This window comes from Protopterus annectens, chromosome 3.part1 (assembly GCF_019279795.1).
Source record: "Protopterus annectens isolate FY-2018-M chromosome 3.part1, PAN1.0, whole genome shotgun sequence".
NCBI classification, from domain to species: domain Eukaryota; kingdom Metazoa; phylum Chordata; order Ceratodontiformes; family Protopteridae; genus Protopterus; species Protopterus annectens.
Window position 1 is genome coordinate 1,803,825,455 of NC_056732.1, and position 18,832 is coordinate 1,803,844,286.

The 18,832-nt window shown below is 41.4% G+C and overlaps 1 protein-coding gene across 1 annotated transcript in view; it reads right to left on the minus strand.

Moving 5' to 3' along the window:
• Positions 1-543: 543 nt before the first annotated feature.
• The window catches only part of LOC122797873, a 798,176-nt gene continuing 779,887 nt past the window's right edge, over positions 544-18,832 (minus strand). Inside the window, exons 4-6 of the mRNA XM_044066395.1 lie at positions 3,820-4,026; positions 847-947; positions 544-715 (exon numbers count right to left, since the gene is read on the minus strand). Coding sequence (XP_043922330.1) covers positions 544-715; positions 847-947; positions 3,820-4,026 — 480 coding nt within the window. The remainder of the gene's footprint in view (positions 716-846; positions 948-3,819; positions 4,027-18,832) is intronic.

The window sequence follows — 18,832 nt, forward strand, 5'->3', positions numbered from 1 at the left end:
AGAAAAGATTGGCCAAGAACTGGTCTTAAGAGGGATACTTCTTACAACAATTGTTCAATAAAAAACTTTTCTCCACTTATCTATGGGCATTGGTTTGATGATTACTAAAGAATGCATTTGATTGATGACTGGAGGAAATAAGGAAGTCTGATTTGGAGGATGGGGAAGGGTTCCTAGAAAAGAAAGCAGGCTTTCCTAATGTCATCTGCAACCCTCACTTTCAGAACCCATTTGTCTGAAACACTCTGATGCTAAAGGGACAGGTGGAGAACCAAACCCTGAGACAGACTTAAGGAAGTGAAAGTTTCTATCTTTCTTTTTTCTTAAACTTTCTTGGGCCTTTTCTTAAAGTTCTGCTTGACACAATTTTGTTGAGTCTGCTTGTTTTACCTTTTGTAAAAGAATCTGAGGATTTAGCAGACTTTGTGATGAAGGGTTGAAAAATCTTTGTAACACCTTGTATCAATTTCCCCTTTCATCAAATTCTTTGAGAACCCGGGTAGCAGAAGGACCAAACAAAACTTTCTTATCCAAAGCAGAATTTTAAATTTCATATTTTACATCTTCAGAAAACTCTTGATTGCGTACCAAGCAAAACACCTCATTGCAGAAGCTGCTCCTGGGCACAGAGTTAGCAAAATCATATGCACACTTTAAAGAATGCTTAGTTAGCAAAGATACAGAAGCAATAACATAATTCAAAGAGGACTTCTTTCTGAATCAGAAAAACAGCCAGAGATGTTCCTCATATTGTCAAAACAAGCCAACCAATAGTTTAACATGTGGGCCTGATAATTCAGAATTCTGAAGGTTAAAGTGACAGAAGAATAAATTTTCTTCACTAACCTGTCAAAATCTTTTTCATTTTTACCAGATGGTGATGGATTAGCACTTACCAAATTCTTTGATGCAGGTGGACTAAACATAGAAATAGCTGCATGGTCAGACTCAGGATGAAAAAACAAATACTTGTAAAATTCAGCAACTTTATAAAGTCTATTTCTCTTTTTAGGGGTTGCAGGTTGTCTGTCAAGCATATTACAGGCAATATCAAAAACATCCTCCAAGAAAGACAAAAGAGGAGGTAGGCTGTGGTACATCCACTTGTAACATGCAATATCATTTCAAAGGCGAGAGAATTAACAGTGTCAGTGGTACAACAGGTAGTACAATCAGCTTTGGTGCAGAAAGCTATTGGTTCTATTCCCACACCAGGTAGATCGAGTGCTGACAATGCAGTGCAGAATAAGGGAGGTGCTGCAGTCCTGAGTGTGTCTTCCTTAGGATGAGATATTAAACTGAAGACCCATCTGCTTGAGTTGGAGGCAACTCAAGTAGATGGCACTTACTGAAAAGAGTATAGAAGTTTCCAGATGCTCTGGCTAAAATGTCCCCTAGTAGTACAAATGCCATTACAGGTCTCCCCTGAAAAGAGACTACTAGTCTAGTGGGACTAACCTGGTAAATAAAGGATAAATAACTTTTAAATTGCTCTCATTGAAACATACTGGTTATTCTGTAGACAGATTCAGAAAAGGAAAACTCTTCCATAGGAGGAAACAGACTCTGGGATATGATCCCTCTTTTGTCCATCTGACTATGAATCATCAAAAGTTGAGGAAATTGACTTTTCTTCTACAAAAATGAAAGTCATTTTAATTATCTTTTTATACCCTGCAATAAACCTTTAGCCAAAGTAATACACTCTCCCTTATCAATGGAGAAAGTGTCAGGTGAAGATAAATGTTTCATCTCTTTTTTTTCCTAGAGACATCCCTAGAAGGGAACTAACTCAGGACGATACCTCCTGCTAGGGTACAGGTCCCTTCACACAACTATGTAGAGATACACTCCCTCCCAAATCTCCCACTACTGAAGAAAGTGTTTTCTCCACACTCAGTACGGATACCTGAACAACTGCAGAGGACCTGGCTAAGCATAGGTCCATGGTGACTGAAGGAACTACATCATAAGGCACAAAATAAAAAAGTAAATGATGAGAGGAGCCAGTAACTTCTATTGCAGAGTCATCCACCAGCAGCTGAGACATCAGCTGAGTCAGCTGTGTTGGCAAGGGCTCCTTTGCATTTTCTCTTTCTTTGATGCAATAGAAGGCAGAACCATGGGACCAGAAGGTTGTTCCATAGCTCTGCTGAGACTGAAACCGCTCTCCCAATTAGCTCTGCTGGAAAGAGTCAGTAAATAGGTAAGTTGTCACAGAAGTGTTCAGAAGCACAATTAACATAAACACTTCTCCCCAAAGACAGAAGTACCAGTAAAAACACAATTTACTTAAATAAATCAGTATAGTTCCCCCCAAAATTACTGCAAATAAGCATATACAGTAAAAATTAAGAATTGACTGCCAGATAACTGTCACGTGATAGTTGTGTTAAAATAGTAAATAATGCCAAAATGCCAGTATTCTTAAAGAGACCAGATAAATTTACTACAAAAATCAAAAATATGTGGAAGGTCATCCCCATAAAGAAACTATCTGCTCAGCAATAGAAGACTACAGCTGACTGTCAATCCACTGAAGCCCAGGATGAGCACTCACAAGGGCAGCAGGATAGTATTAAATATTCTGGAGCCCAGGCTGATGCTTTCTACCTTAGGAGCTTGAGTTAACAGCAGCCTGGGCACATGTAAGCAAGGAGCCAAAGTGTTTGAAAGAATGACCATCTGTTATATCACTGGCACGATATAACCCAAACAACTTGGGTTACTGCAAGCAGTGATTCATGATGACTGTCATATATGATCTTCATAATAAATTGCTGCTGAACATCATACATGACTTGCACTGATGTTGAAAATACCTATAAGACTTCAATATAAAGTAATATTAATAATTTATATTGAGCAATAGAAGACAAAGGTCACCCAAAGTTTTCAATTTCCTCAGACTTCCCTAAATGCAACTCACAGCCAGCAAGATTTTCCAACATCTTTCTCCTCCTCTCCATTATGTCCCTTATGGCTTAACAGTACAGTCCAGAGTGGTTCCTGAAGTGTTTCTGCCAACATCACTATTTTTGAAACAGCAATAGGCTCTATCTCCCAACATTACAATTTTCATACTGACTTGGAGCACAGTGTTTTCAATAATTAGAGCCTGCAGAAATAAGTAAAACAACATCATAATCTTCATAATAGAAACAGAACTCAGAAAGATCATAAAAGAATCTCTCAACAGTAAAAGAGTATTCTTTTCTGAGTTCTAGATAAAGCAACTTACCTGAAAAAAGGCAATACGATACCCATATACATTATTCTTAATTACTGACCATGTCCTGCCTTCCAAGTTGATTTTTACACCATTCATAAAAAGTGCAGTACAATTAATAAAGAAGTAATACACCTGGATGCTAGAAACCTAAAGCCATATATTGGTGCTGCGTGCAGACACACACACACACACACACACACACACACGCACGAATACACACACGCACACACACGCACACACACGCACACACACACACACACACACACACTTACCCACATAAATTTAGCACCACCAATACATTTGCCAACATGTCTTTGGAAGCTCGATGAAATCAGAGACCCTGATGCAAACCATATAAAATGAAGGAGAACATGCAACCCGTGAAGAAGGCACTCAATGTGAGAATCAAATCAAAGAACTTGAGCAGCAGTAGAAATGATTTTACAAAACCAAAATTAATTGGGATAAAAGACAGCATAGAGCATGCGACTGCAGTATAGTAGTGACCTGCCCAGTCTGAAGGAAGGGATTTACAGCATCCATTATGCGAATCAGAAAAGCTTCTTGTTACAAGAAGACATGCTTACCTCTTTGGCCACACTATCTCTAGCAGGATTGGAATCATTTACTCCAGGCAGATCAACCAGTACAGTTCCACTCCTCAGAACATCAGCTCTGGGAACATGCAGCTGAACTTTCTTCACCATGGGCCAGTATTCCCCACCTTTTCCATTTTGGGAACTATTCACAGAAGACTCTATGAAACGTTCAATCTTATTATGAAATTCTGTAACCTATAAAAAAACACAAAGGATGTATAAACCACTCTTTTAGCAATACAAGCATTACCGCTGCTTTGAAGCATATAAATAAATCAAAGAACATCTAAATCCAGTTGTTGCAGTTTGCTCCCATGATGCTGCACTTCTCCCTGTTACACCACTCAGGCTCTACCTGTTGGTATATATGCCATCACTTTTTCTTGTTCTCAAAGATATCTGTGTATGTATATTGTGAAGTTCCTGTGTTTTAGTTGTTCTCAAGCAGCAGAAAGATATTTGTCATCTGTGCCATGAAACATAATACAATAGCATGCAAATATATACAGTCTGGGAACATCACAGTATAGGTAGACAGACCTGTTAAAGTCACAGGAACACCAAAACTACATTTGACTATTTATTTATTTATTGCCTGGCATTTGTTTACCAGGTTGGTCCGGCTGGGTAAGACAATGTTGCCCCTTTCACTAGAGGTCCGGAGAGAAAAGCTTTGAAGCAGACAGACAATATAATGCAAACATCATTAACAGTGAGTTTTATGACATGCATGCTGAGCATGTAAACTAACAGTGATAGAGGCATTTATATAAATTTCCAGATTGAACGTGTATGAATAGATTGATACAGGAAACAATGTTATAGTAATATTGGTTCATTATTCAAAAAGTCTGACAAAGTAAATATATGAAGTTGGATTGAAACAGTAACAAAATTGCAAAAATGTTAAACCCTTGTAATTACATGAGAACGAACTATTAGGATATGCCTCAGTAATGGCAGTTTTCTTGGTACCAGATAACAAATGTCTGCAAGTAGCAAGAGAAATAAGAGTCATCTTAGTGCATGTGGTTAACAGCTATGGAGTAAAATACAAGTGAAGGATGCAAGCACTGAGGAAGGTAGGTTAGATGTACCTTGCAAGCAATCTATGGTTACAGAGAGTAGGGGGGGAGAGGAGGAGAGAAGGTTGTATATGAACTAGTGTATATTATATATACGGTAGTCAAATTAGGGGTGGAGCAGGAACATTTATTTTAAAGGTGTTCTCTGGGCTGGTCTTTGAAAGGCTTCAGCAGTAATGTGCTGAGCTCTACCAGAAGTAAACCTAGTGTTCCCCCAATGTAGATGGCTAAACTCCCTGAACCTCTGCTCCTTTGGCATCACAGCATCACTATGGTAAATTCATATGTTTTTGGTAAATTTGCTGAGAACTGTGATTCAGACATGAGCTAACTTGTTCTATTATCCTGTCAGTAAAAATTGACTGGCAGTATCATTCAACTTTCATTTCTCACATATGCTCTTTCATCCTTTCTCAATGTCAGCCCCTCAATACATACCAGTCCTCGATAGTACCGTAACATATGGTAGGTCACTTTAGCAGTTTAATGACTTTTCTATGTTAATGCCATAATTTAAGCTATTTTTCCTGTGCTCTAGTACTGTGTATTCTGAAAAATAAGTTGAAAAGATGGCAGAAAATCACTTTATGCTCATCTCCAATTTTGGCGAATTGTTAAACCTAAATGTTACGGACACTTGGTAGTATGTGGTATCAGAATGATTTAGACTGGCCAAAGATAGGCAGGAAGGAAAGAAAATTTACTTGTTTGACATTAAATGTAGCACAGCTTCAGCCACCAAGAAATCTTTACAGCAATTCATCTGAGAATGTACAGTTGTGTAAGTAAATTTACCATAACAGCATATGTCCAAATGATCACTGCTGTGCTATGGCTGCATGGGTTATATCCTGTCAAGTATATAACAGCCAGCCAACTTCCAGAGCTTCAGGGCACCTTCCAAGCACCGAAACCATCAGCTCAAGAAAAGTTAATTAAAAAGACAGGTTAGGGCACCAAGCCCTTGAGAGGGAGGCTGAACCCTGAAAGAACAAAATAAAAGGAACAACTAAATAATATGAATTCACACCCTGGCATAACAACACACCAAACAACAAGAGGAGTGGCGGGAGGGAGCAGCTACTGCAGCAGTGACCATTCCAACAGTTACTGTTATGGTATGTTTACCTGCACAACTGTACTATGTGCATCATGTTGATCACTGCTGCAGTAGTCTTAGCTATATGGTAGATTATTCTAGGTTACTACATTTGAGAAGTGGAAGGAGAAGGGTCCAAGAGCCCCTGGTGAATGGTCCCTGCAAAGCCAGATCTAGACCTACAAAAGGAATCAAGCTTATAGTGCACTGAAAAAGTATGTAGACAGTGCCAAGTTGCTGCTTCTAAAATCACTTCTAGAATCCAAGTCTTTCAAAAAGCCATAGATTAATCCAAGGCCCTGGTAGAGTGGGCCTTGACCCTGTCTGTAGACAATCATTTGGAAAAAATCTGTTTTGGCACATGTTACCCATTCTTCTGACCTTCACAAGAAATTAACAATTGAACCAAAGATCTTTTAAGATTTAGTTATGTTAAAATAGTACCAGAGTTGTCTATGGACATCCAAGGTATGGACTATCCTTTCTTCCTCATTTTTAGGTTCTGGAGTGAAAATGGGGAGATGGATAGTTTGGCTTACAGTAAACTCACTTAGATACCAATTTAGGCATAAAAGTAGGATTATTTCATAAATAAATCTCTCTGTGGAAAATGAGATATGGTTGACACACCATAACAGCTTGCAACTCAGATACCATTCTTGCTGAGCCCCCCAAGCCTTTCTGCATCAGAGGGAAGCTTTCTAGCTTGTCAGTGGGAGTGGTAAGCACTAGGTAGTCTATCTACCACAAGAGAAGTGGTTTCTGGCCCAGAAATTTTAGTATATTGGCCGTTTGGGCAGTTTTTCCATCTCTTTCAACTTTCGGGTCTAAAAGCCTGCATTTGCCCTTTTTCCGCCTTTCCTGTAACTAGTCTAGTCCAGATACAGATTTGCTGTATCCAGGACTTTTTGTAAGCTTCTGAGTAGTACCAAAGTCTGGTCTTCAATTTTTCCTTAGCTTTGCTAGTTCTCTCCTATCCTGCACTTTTACTAGCTTATTACTCTAGCACTTTACCAGACTTCTTGTAGCAATTATTGTAGCACACAAAAGAGCTACCAGCACTAAACATTCTACAAGGAAACAGCTCCAGTATTTATTATTAATGCCCACTCCTCCAGGCATGTCTAAAGTACAGTTCCCTGTGCTTTCTCCTATTAACCTGGTGAACTTGGGCATCCTGAGGCAATGTAACAACTGCCTCATGTACACCAATAACCCTCTCCTCTTACCTCCCAACACTCAGCCTTGCCAGAGATGCACTTATATATCCAAATTGGAAGCCATGCACTCTCCAGCCAAGACTGGAATAGCTGGTCAACACTTGCACCACACCACATGGAATACATAGCCCTCCAGAGCACACACCAGCACTGCCTTCACATAAAAACACAAACCCCACACCCACCTTCGCGGAGGCTCTCAATAAAAATCTACCCAAAGAAGAGACCTCCAAGGCAGAAACGCACTCAACCACCACAACACAACACTAATCATGAGACACATAGCTCTCCTAAACAATGTGCCACTCAACCAAAGCCCCTAAAGCAAAACAGCATGACCAACACACTAGTCATAGGTGACTCGATAGTGAGGCACACTGATGTCCCACTCACTAGGTTAAATAAAGAGAAAGTAACAGTCAGCTGCCTGTCAGGTGCCAGGATCTGCCACATAATACACACACTCAGGTCCCTCAACAACAGGTACAAATATGACTCTGTCATTGTACATGTGGGTGTGAATGACTTAAGACATACCTCGCTGGACTACATGAAAAGTGACATGAAGGAGCTCTTGGATTATGTAACCCAGGTGGGTATGACCCTTGCTCTGAACAGGATCCTACCATCACCCAGAATGTTATAACAGTATAAGCAGAAAATAATTGATTTCAACAATTGGCTAAGTTTCTGGTGTCACTCTAAGAGGATCCAGTATCTGTCTGCCTGGGATGACATGATTGACAGACCTCGATGCTTTGCCAGAGATGGCCTGCATCTGTCACCCCTGGGCTTCTGGATACTGGCCAAGGCTCTTGCCACCCCTATAGTGCCTTTTTTAGGTTGTGTTCCAAAGACCAAATTACAACCATAACAGCTACAAACAAATGCAATCTGAGGGTCATGCTGCTCAATGCTAGAAGTCTAAATCTCAAAATTCACTTGCTCTAAGCACTCCTTAAAATGGAGAACATCAACATTTGTGCTGCAACAGAGACCTGGTTCAAAGCAGCAGAAAGCACTCCTGCACTTGAACTGAAGCTCCAAAGGCAGCGGTGTTTTCATAATCATAAAGGATGTGCACACCTCCAGACTGGTAGACAACATAACGCATCAGAGATACTTCGGGTGCAGCTAACATTGGGTAAGACAGCTATTCAGGTCATAGTCTGCTATAGGTCCTAAACCATGTCCCAAGACTCACACTCCACATTCTTAAGCACCCTGGAGAATATTAAGGTCCAACATAACACTCTAATACTGGGTGACTTCAACTACCCCTCAATTATCTGGGAAAACTACTCATGTACCAATACACTTGCCCAACGTTTCCTGGAATTTATTAGTTCCAATGCCCTGGACCAGCTTGTTCTTACCCCCACTAGAGGTAGCAACATCCTTGACCTGGTCATTAGTAACATAGCTGACTACACCAGTATTCAACTCCTCCCTGGTTAGATCTGACCACAAACTAATCACCTTGGAAATCCACATCCCTAACACCCCCCCCCACCCCCACCCCCACAAGGGTAACCACCATGAAAACTTCTCCAATGCTAACTCTGGGCTCCTAAAAACAGAGGTGGCTAATTTCACAGCACCCATGCAAATGGAGAATAGTCGCATGACCGCCGAATTATACACAAATGCACTGTACAAACATGTACACAAATGCATGGATCTTGCCATACACAATAGAACCAAGATGCTCTCCTCCAAAAAAAGGAATCCAGTCTGGTGGTCCCCTGCCATAAACAAACTCTACAACAGAAGGAGGAAACTGATGCGGAATAAGGTGAAGTCTCAAAACTGGAAAAACTCCCTTATCACCCTCAACAAAAAGTTGAGATCCCTCATCAAATCCCCTAAGGCCTTCAGTAGTTATGCGAAGAATCTCCATGGCAATACCCAGATTTGCTCTGAGTTACTGCACAATGGTGCCTTCTATACTGAGCCAACAGATATTGCCAATAGACTAACCGACAGATTCTCTCCCCCCAAAGGACCAGGCACCCAGTATTACTGCTGCACAGGTTAAAACAGCACTATCCAAGGCCAAGAATATAGCTTCTATGGGATCTAACAATATCCCTGGCTGTTTTCTACATGAACTACAGAGTGAACTGGCAGCTCACCTGTGTGCTCTGTTCAATCACAGCCTCACCTCAGGCTTTGTCTCTCCCAAATGGTGCACTGCTACAGCCATACCTCTCCACAAAGAAGAAGTGACTACAGACCCTGGGAACTATCACCCCATTAGCCTGATGAGTCTGATATACAGAGCTATGGAATGCATAATCATGGACCTAATAAACAAGGATAATGGGAATCTCCAAACTCTGGATCCCACGCAGTTTGGTTTTGTGAAGGGTAGATCATGCCTGCTCAACCTGGTTGACTTCTTTGAGTCAGTCACCAGATCTGTGGGTGAAGGCAAGGTGGTTCATATAGCCTACCTTGATCTGGCCATGGCCTTTGATACCATTCCCCACTCAGGAATCATAGAAAAACTCACTAAGCTAGGCATCAACCACTATATCACTAGGTGGGTTGCAAACTGGCTCACAGATAGAACCCACAGTGTGAAAGTAGCTGACTCCCAGTCAGACTGCTGACCAGTCATGAGTGGAGTCCCACAGGGTTCGGTCCTGGGTCCTCTCCTGTTTGGTATCTACTTCTCTGAAGTCCAGGCCAACACAATGGGACTCTAGCTGACAAAGTTCACAGACGATTGCAAGTTGGGAGCTATTATTAACTCCCCAAGTGATCTTGACATCCTACAGAAAGGCCTCACTGAGACCAATGACTGGTGTCAGAATCATGTTCTTAAGCTCAATGCCAAAAATGTGTCATCATCCCCTTTGGGAAAAACCTGGTTCCCATGAATTACCACATCAATGGTAGTCCACTGAATACAGAAGGTGTTATAAGAGATCTGGGAACACAAGTTGAAAGCAACCTCTCTTTTGACCACCACATTGCCACTGTGGTCAGAAAGTCCTTCTATGTGGCACATCTCATTACTAAGGGTTTTGCATCCAGGAAGAAAGAGGTCATTGTCTCCTTCTACTCTTCCCTCATTAGGTCAATCATGGAGTACAATGCCCAATTTGGCATTTACCTCACTAGACACCTGCAATAACTGGAGAGGCCACAAAAGTACCTCACAATGAACATCCTAGGCCTTAGACACTTGTCCTATATGGACAGATTTAAAAAACTCCAACTATTCTCTGTCTCATATCGCCTATTAGAGGCGATTTCTGCTTGACTTACAAAGCCATATCTGACCTAGCTCTGTTAGAAATGCTACATCTAAAGAAATCCCAATCCCTCCACACCACACACTCCAGAGACCTCAACCTCATTACCACAATCAACAGAACGTGCTGGAAGGACAGGTTCATACCTCAGAGACTGCACATGCTATGGAATAGACTTCCCATCTCAGGGGAGACCCCTCTGAAATGCAGCAGAATTTCCTTTCACTGCCACCTGTAACCTCTACTAACACTGTTGAGTACATATTTGTTGAAAACTACTGATGGCCTGGCCTCCTTATTGAGATCTAACTTTTGAGATGGGTCACTGTTAGGGAGTACTTGGCAATGGTGGATGCAGCACTTTGGCATAGTCATAGGTTTAAAGGTGTTTTTTTGGTGGGAGGGGGGCTGGAGAACACCTTTTGTTAGGTTTGGTGGAATTCTTTTCTTGCCATTTCCTTTTAGTACCTTAGATTTTCTTCGGCTAGGACTTCTGTTTATTGGGTCACTGAAAATTATCTTGGTTAATGGAGGGAACATTGGGAATATAGAACATCTTAGGCACCTCTTACATCAGTTTACTTCTGTCATCCCAGTGTTTAAGAATCTGATTACATGCTGTAGCAAACACAAACTCAAAATCAAGTGATGCATTCATAATTTCATATTTTAACTCATCAGAAATGTTTTGACTGTGCAACTAAGCATACCTCCTTATCACAACAGGCATTGCTGCATTTATAGAAACATTATCATTTTTAAAACATGCTCAGACACTTGAAAAACATTGGAAACAGCATCTTTGACTTTTTTGCTCAGCAGGTAACACTGCAGCAAACTTGACTAAACTATACATGTAGGTCAACACAAACTTCCACATAAAGCACTGGTAGTTAAATACCTTAAAGACTACTATGCTGCACTGTGCCAGTTTATTTCCCTATGACTCTAGACACTTGCCTAACTTATCTGAAGGGAGAAGATTTGAAGAAGACAGACTTTTTGTTGGAAGATGTCACTGGAGACACAGCAGTAAGGTTATCAGGCAAGAGGGCTTGGAGACTGGACATGGTTAACACACCCTGAATTTCTTTAGGCAACAATTAATTTAATGGAGAAAAATCACAAGCTTTCTTAAAAACCTCTTCCAGTGCTGGAATTAACTTAAAAACCTCCTCCAGTGCTGGGATTAACAGAAGGAAGGTTCTCACATCCGGGGTCTCATTCTCCAGAAGATCATATACCCAGCTGACCTTAGGAGAAGCCAAAGATTGCTCCGAATTGAGTAAATCCCTAAATATAGCCAGCATTTAGGAAAAAGAAAACATAGGTCCATAGATTAGTAATAGGCTAGCTGCCCTTGTGGGCCATTTTAAGCCTAGTCAATTAACCCATGTGAGAATCAAACCCTGCACCTTGTATCTGTAAGAAAAATATCTTAACCATTATGCCAACCTCCCTCTGGTGCTGGACTTCTACACCTATTCTTCCTAAGAGGACCGATCAGACTAACACTTCTGAAATGTCAGATTCTGAATTCCTTTCAAAATCAGGATCCCTCAGTAGCTGAATGGGGTGTGAGCACCAGCATTACCAATAATTAGTATTTGCACCCCTTAATCAACTGCCTGAGTAATGAATCTAGCCATAGCCACCAAATTAGGGAAAATTTCAGTCAGAGACTGCTGCCCTGTGATGTGGTGGGTCTTCTATCTCTTCTCTGTATGCATTACACAAGTAGTTTCCCTGGGGAGAAGCGTATCAACAGATTCTGTACCCCTGACTTTCCCTGCACCTAAAGAGTTTGGTTCTCCCATATCTGATCCAGGCAATGGTACAGCCCTGGAGGACATGTCTGATCATCATGTCAATCAGAGTTATGGTACTTCTACAATACCAGGGGACCTAGAGGCAAAAGAAGGGAAGTGGCCCAATAGCCTGCTTAAGGCTACTTCAGAGTCACAAGCCATAGGCTGAGACATTTCTTGACTTATTTCTAGGTTTTTTTAGGTGCACAAGGGGTAGACAGTGATGGTGGTGCGGGGTACCATATCTGATTCCATCAAGTCAGGGGACAAGAAACTAGCCAGCTCAATACCAAATACTGTATATTTGAATGGTTAGCCCAGTAAAAGGACTGACAAATCCCACTACTCTCCCTCTAAATAGCAATCTAAAGACTATTTCTGTAGGGATACTATTCTGAACACTGCACTGAGAAAATGACAGCATTTTCAGTAACAGTTCAAAGCACAAAATACATGCACAAAAGTCTCCTGATTTTGTAAAAAAAAAAAAAAAAAAAAAAAAGGATAGTTTCACCATATTAGACAAGAAATAAATCATAAACTGATGAAAAATTCCTGTCAGAAATTATTAACATACAAAACAGTGCCAAAAGAAATCTGAAGTCTATTTCTGCTAAGTTTTTTTTTTCCTAAAGACTGCACTGAATAAAATAACGGTTTCACTAACACAGTTCCACTGACAAAATACATGCACAAAAGTCACCTAATATTGTAAAAGAAAAAGGCTAGTTTCAGTTAAAAATGAATGGATACAGGCTAAAACATAATTAGAGATGAAATAAATCATAAACTAATGAAAAATTCCTTTCAGAAATGTTTAGCTTACAACATGGCACCAAACTTACAATTTAAATTAAATAAATGATGTAAAATGCTGTAATCTCACTCAGTAACATCAAATAATCATAACCCCACAGGTAAAAACAACTGCAAAATCAGCAACTTTTCCTGTCAAAACTTCAAAATGAAGCTTTTAATCAATTGGTCTTACCATGCTAGTCAAAGTAAAAACAGAAGCATATGGAAAAATTCTAATCAGGAAAAAAGATCAAAGCAGCAGAATGCACTATTCAAGTACTGATAGAAAAAGTAGAGGGAGGAAATAAAAAGCCCAGATGGTTTCTTATCTGAGCTCAGTAGCTAAAATATTCAGAGAAAGGAGCAGCTTTCTCAGAGATCCTTCTCTTACTGTTGCACTAGAAAATTTAAAGGGTCCTGTCTGTGGGTCAGAAAGGTAGCCCCTGTATCCTCAGATGACTGATCAGTTGCACCCACAGAGAGGCAGGGGAAGAAACTTTGAGCTTTGGCTGACTGCCAGAGATAGGGTAGCACGGCACTACTGCCCATATGACACTAAGGCAGTGTGTTTGTTGAACATTGCCATGATGAGGCATAGGGAAAGGTATGGATGAACTCTTTGACTGATCCAAACACACCAAAATGTGAGTCACCTCCATGGCAAACATCAAGGGTGGGCTACACCTCAGACAGCCTGATGGTGAGGGCAGGTTGGCCATACAATTTTATCAGACATACAAAGTGATGTCTCAGGTTACCATTGTGGGTGTCTGGTTGCCAACTCACCTCAACTGAGACCAGTCACTCCTGCTGCCACTAGATGACCTAGGGTATCCTTGCAGACCTCTCTCAGAGGAAAAGCATCCACCGTTGTCTACTCTGCTGGTCTGAATAAGAAGGAAATCAGTAGCTATTTGCACATGGCTTCACTTAGTATACACCACATAATATGTATCCTGAGCGGCATAGTTGTGCAATGTGAAGTATCACTAGTGTGGTCAGGATTTTCTCAATGTCTCTGCAGGAGTATACCAGGTGCATGGTCAGTCAACCATGGTAGTGCTGGCCGATAACAGTCATGCAACAATTCACAGAGATCATTCTACAACACCTCATTAGCATAATCAGTGCACTACAAGGCTTATTACAGCACAATTAGAATCACGTTTACCATAATGCATCTGACACTGTTTTAATATCTAAGTGAGAAGCAGTACTAAAGTGGTTACTGCTTTCTGTAGCCATATAGATATGCTGACAGTACATAAGACATCTGGTAATGGACCACAGGGCTGCAAGGTCACTTATGGTGGTATATGAAAGATAAAATAGCTCAAGGCCAGGACAGGATACTGTCTTGCTGTAGGGGGTGGCTCACTCTGACAGGGATAGCAGAGGGTACTGTCATGCTGCTGGAGGGGGGGGTCACACTGTATACTCATGTACAGATATACGACAAAAAATGCAACAAGGGACATATTAGTTCCTGTGCATAGGCCAAGCCATGTGCCATCTGAACAATACAGTAAGTGGACAGATAGTGGTAATATACCCACTGCTGCTGTCAGCATGACAAAGAATATGGATTGTATGATCACATCATTTGACATGTATGTAGCCACTGAATAAAGGCAGGGAGCAGTGCTAAGACATGGGGGAGGCAAGGACAGTTATGCATATACCACCCACAGATGTACATCTCTTGTCATAGGACCAGGATAGTAGTAAACGCTGGAAAATTCACCTTACCAAAGAGATACTCAGGTATTGTGGACAAACTCACCAAATTAAGCATAAATCCCTATATAACTTGCTGGATTTCTGGCTGTCCACCCAGCCAAGCTACTCTATTGATAAGACACCCCTAAGAGTTGACTGGGTACTTAGAGATCTGGGAACACATGTAAACATTAATCTGGCCTTTGAGCAACACATAGCCAAGGTAGTAAGAAAATCATTATATGTCACTCAACTTATAAGTAAGGGTATGGCATCCAGGTCCAAGGAAGTTATAGCACCACTCTCCTTGGTTCTTATCAGACTCATCACTGAGCACAGTACCCCCTTCAGTATTTACCTGACTAGGCATATGCAATAGTTGGAATGCCCATAGTGGTTCCTCACCAACAGAGTCCAGAGTATTAACATAATGTCCTACACATATTGGCTTAGAGCTCTGTCTTTATATTTAGTATCCTAGAGGTTGCTGAGAGGTAATCTGTGCTTGGCATATAAGGCATCCTTAGATCCAGCCCTGATGAAGATTTTGCAAATCTGCAAAACGAGCAGCACCAGAAACACTAGATCCAGGGATTTCAAATTTGCTTGTGACAAAAACAGAGACAGATATGTGTCTCAAAGGATCCCAATGCTCTTGAATAGACTCCCCATCCATGTAAAGCAAAGTCCATCCCTAATACTATTCAAACATAACCTTGACCATTGGATGGAAAATTGTAAATTCATCCCTGGGCTGGCCCCCATGTCTCTTATAGACAAAGGCTGTCAATTAACATTCCCTAACTAACATACCCCCAGATAGCTTTATAGCAACCTCCTAACATACCCATCCTAACAAACATCCCCCTCCAGTTAAGATGTATATGTTACAGCAGGACACAGTTGGGTTGGGTTGCATGTCTAGACTTATAAAGGCCCTGGTGGTCATTAGCCTAGTATATGCCTGTGAACCTATGAACACCAAAGTAACCCAGATACCCTATGTGGGGCAGGAAGGAGAACCCTCACACCTGCTGGAGGCTTTAATGTGGAAAATGGGCTGGTGACACTTGCCCAAACTGCCTGTAAGGGATGCACCAGGTTAGTTCTTGCATGCTTCAGTATTGCTATAAATCGACCCAAATATGTGACTTGTGGTTTTTCATCACAACACATATGCACATCTGTTGATCAAGTACATTGTACCTACAAGCATGTCAGTCTGAACTACAAAGTATGTATGTGCTCATTTGCAATTCCAGTAATTTAAATGAGCAAGTATGTCTGCCACTGTCACATATGATGTCTTTCCATATCACTGTTGCAGTCTTCTTTAGGATTCGCTGTCAATGGCAGTCCAATGCCCAGCCAGTATACCAACATCTTAGGAATTTATACACATCATATGTCAGATGTATGCTCCCCGCACAAAGGGTAGGGCATAAAGGTGACGTATGGACTTCAAACCTCAGACCTTCTTTGCCATCAGTCTGAATGCTCCTTCTTCTGTGTTGGTTACTGAGCTTTGTTTAAAAATTAAACATAAGTGCCCTGTTGGGTTTCTTCTCATCTTCTTTTATTTTTATTTTACTGTGTTTACATGTCATCCAGAAATGGAAAATATTAATGTGGGAGGCAGATTCCTCATACAGATCTTCATGAGCAGTGACTCTTCTGTTTGGGTGCTTCTCACAACCACAGCAGTGTTCTATCTGCCAAGTGTTTGTCCCTAAGAGCCTAAGTGGTTGTTTCTCCTCCTTGTTGATTTACCTAGCAAACCAGTGTCTTACATTTTTGGCACAAGGTGCTATGGTAGAGTCTTCCTATCCTGAAGACCAGTCATCTGTTAAGACCAAAAAACTCAGGTCTGATACAGCTGCTGTCCCACCTCCCCAGGACGTCTCTCTTCAGGCTGGTGAAAGCCCAGAGGATTGTCCATTTGTTGTATCGGATTCCTCTGCTTTTACCCTGTTGGAGGCCAGCATGGATCTGACTTCTCACATGTCCATGGAGGCTTCACTAATGTCCACTCCAGATATTGATAGGGAACATTGGCTGATTATATCTGAAGGACCGAGGGGGCTACTGCAAATTCTAGTTCAAGAGGAGATTCCTACTACATTGGTTGAGTATCAGCAAGGGTCTCAACCTCCTAAAGTTTTTTAAACAGATGTTTCTCAGAAGAAAAAACAAAAAAAACATATTTCCCTTTTGTTAAAGATCCCCCACATGAATGGCAGGATTTTACCCTGGGTTGTTTAATGCCTTAATGGCCTTAAAGCCTCGTCAAGGAGTTGTTGTACCTGTTCCTCCCTTGTCTTCTGTTCCTCTGAGGAGGCCCAGGGAGCAGCAGTCCTCTGATGAGGATTTGGATTATAGAGAAGAATATTTGGCATATTCTTCTCAGATCTCTTCTCCCTTGGATTATGCATCTGAGGAGGAAGATTTTATTAGTCAGGACTCTCCCTTAGAAGACCTCTCCTTTGAGGACACTATTTTTGTATGATTGAATATTTCAAATGGGACTATTCACAGGTTTCTGATATTCCAAATAGGTATTATGAACTCTTCCAGATGGAATCTCCCAAACCTTCTGCTGTACCTCCAGTCTTGGCTGCCCTCTTAGATACCTTTTCAGCAGCCACTGTTGCCCCTGATTCACAACCTCCAGCCCCAATGAAACCTGACAGATTGTACAAAGTACTTGAGGATTGTGAGTCCATCTGGCGATCCTTCTGTAATGTCTATCTCTGCTGACAAACCTTCTAAACTTTTGCCATCCACATAAACTACTTCCTTCAGAGAGACAGTAGAGCCATGGAACATCTAGACAAAAAGGTATATACTGCTGCCACCCTGGCTTTTAGGGTTATTAATTACCAGACTCTTATGACCAGGTATGTTTTAGCCGTTCTTTCTCAAGCTTCTCAGGCAGTCTCTGATCTCCCTGATTGAGATGGGAAGGCCTCGGCCCTTTTTGTACTGGGTTCTACCTCTCAAGTGGCTCACCACCCTATTAAATGCAGTTAGGATGCAGCTGATGCTTCCTCTAGGGCTGCTACATTTAGTTCTGTTTTGAGATGTTACCCTTGGCTTAATCTCCAACCCTTACCTGATGATGTTAAGGCTGAAAATTTTGGATGCTCCTCATGATAAAAAGAACCTTTTTGGTTCTGCTGCTGGTGACCATTTTAAGTCCATCCACTACAAAGGCAAGGCCCTGCGGGAACTGAAACATATTCCTGTGTCTCCTATAGCTGAATCCCAGACAGCCCCCCCCCCCTTCCTAAAGGTAAAAAGAGTTCTAGCATGCTCCACCTGCTAATTCTACTCAGACTACTACTTCTCAAAAGCCTCATTTTCAAAACAAACCAGGTTCTGACAGTTTGCTTCCTCTTTCCTTAGGCAAGGTTCCCTTGTCCCTGTGTCTTTCTCTGTTCTTTTCCAATTGGTTAAGGGTCAATCAAGACTCTTGGGTTTTATCCATCATTCACCAGGGATATTTCATGGTGTGGAAATCCCTTCCTCCTTTTCTGGGCATCCCTCCACCTCCTCAGGGGCAGCATCCCTTCTTTCTAAAACTGTTTCAGGATCTTTTAGCTTAGGGCACCATTCAGGTTGTGCCTCCTAGGATGTTTCTAGCTCCCAGGAAAGAAGGTACCTGGAGACACATTCTGGATCTTTCCCAACTCAATGCCTTTCTAAAGGTCTCTTCCTTTTGCACACTGCCCCTTCAAACCCTGTTCCTTCTTCTTCCCCAGGCTTTCTTGGTATCTCTGTACCTCAAGCATACCTATCTTCACATGCCCATTCATCCCCTTTTTACAAAGTTTTTATATTATGTTTCTTTATTGCATTTTCATTTTTTCTGTTTTACCTTTTGTCCTTTCTACTGCCCCAAAGGTATTCACCAAATGCCTTGCTCCTGTCATTACGTTTTGTAGGATGAGAGGGGCTCAGCTTTTTCCTTGTTTAGATGACCTGCTCATTCAGGCTTTGTCCCCCAAGG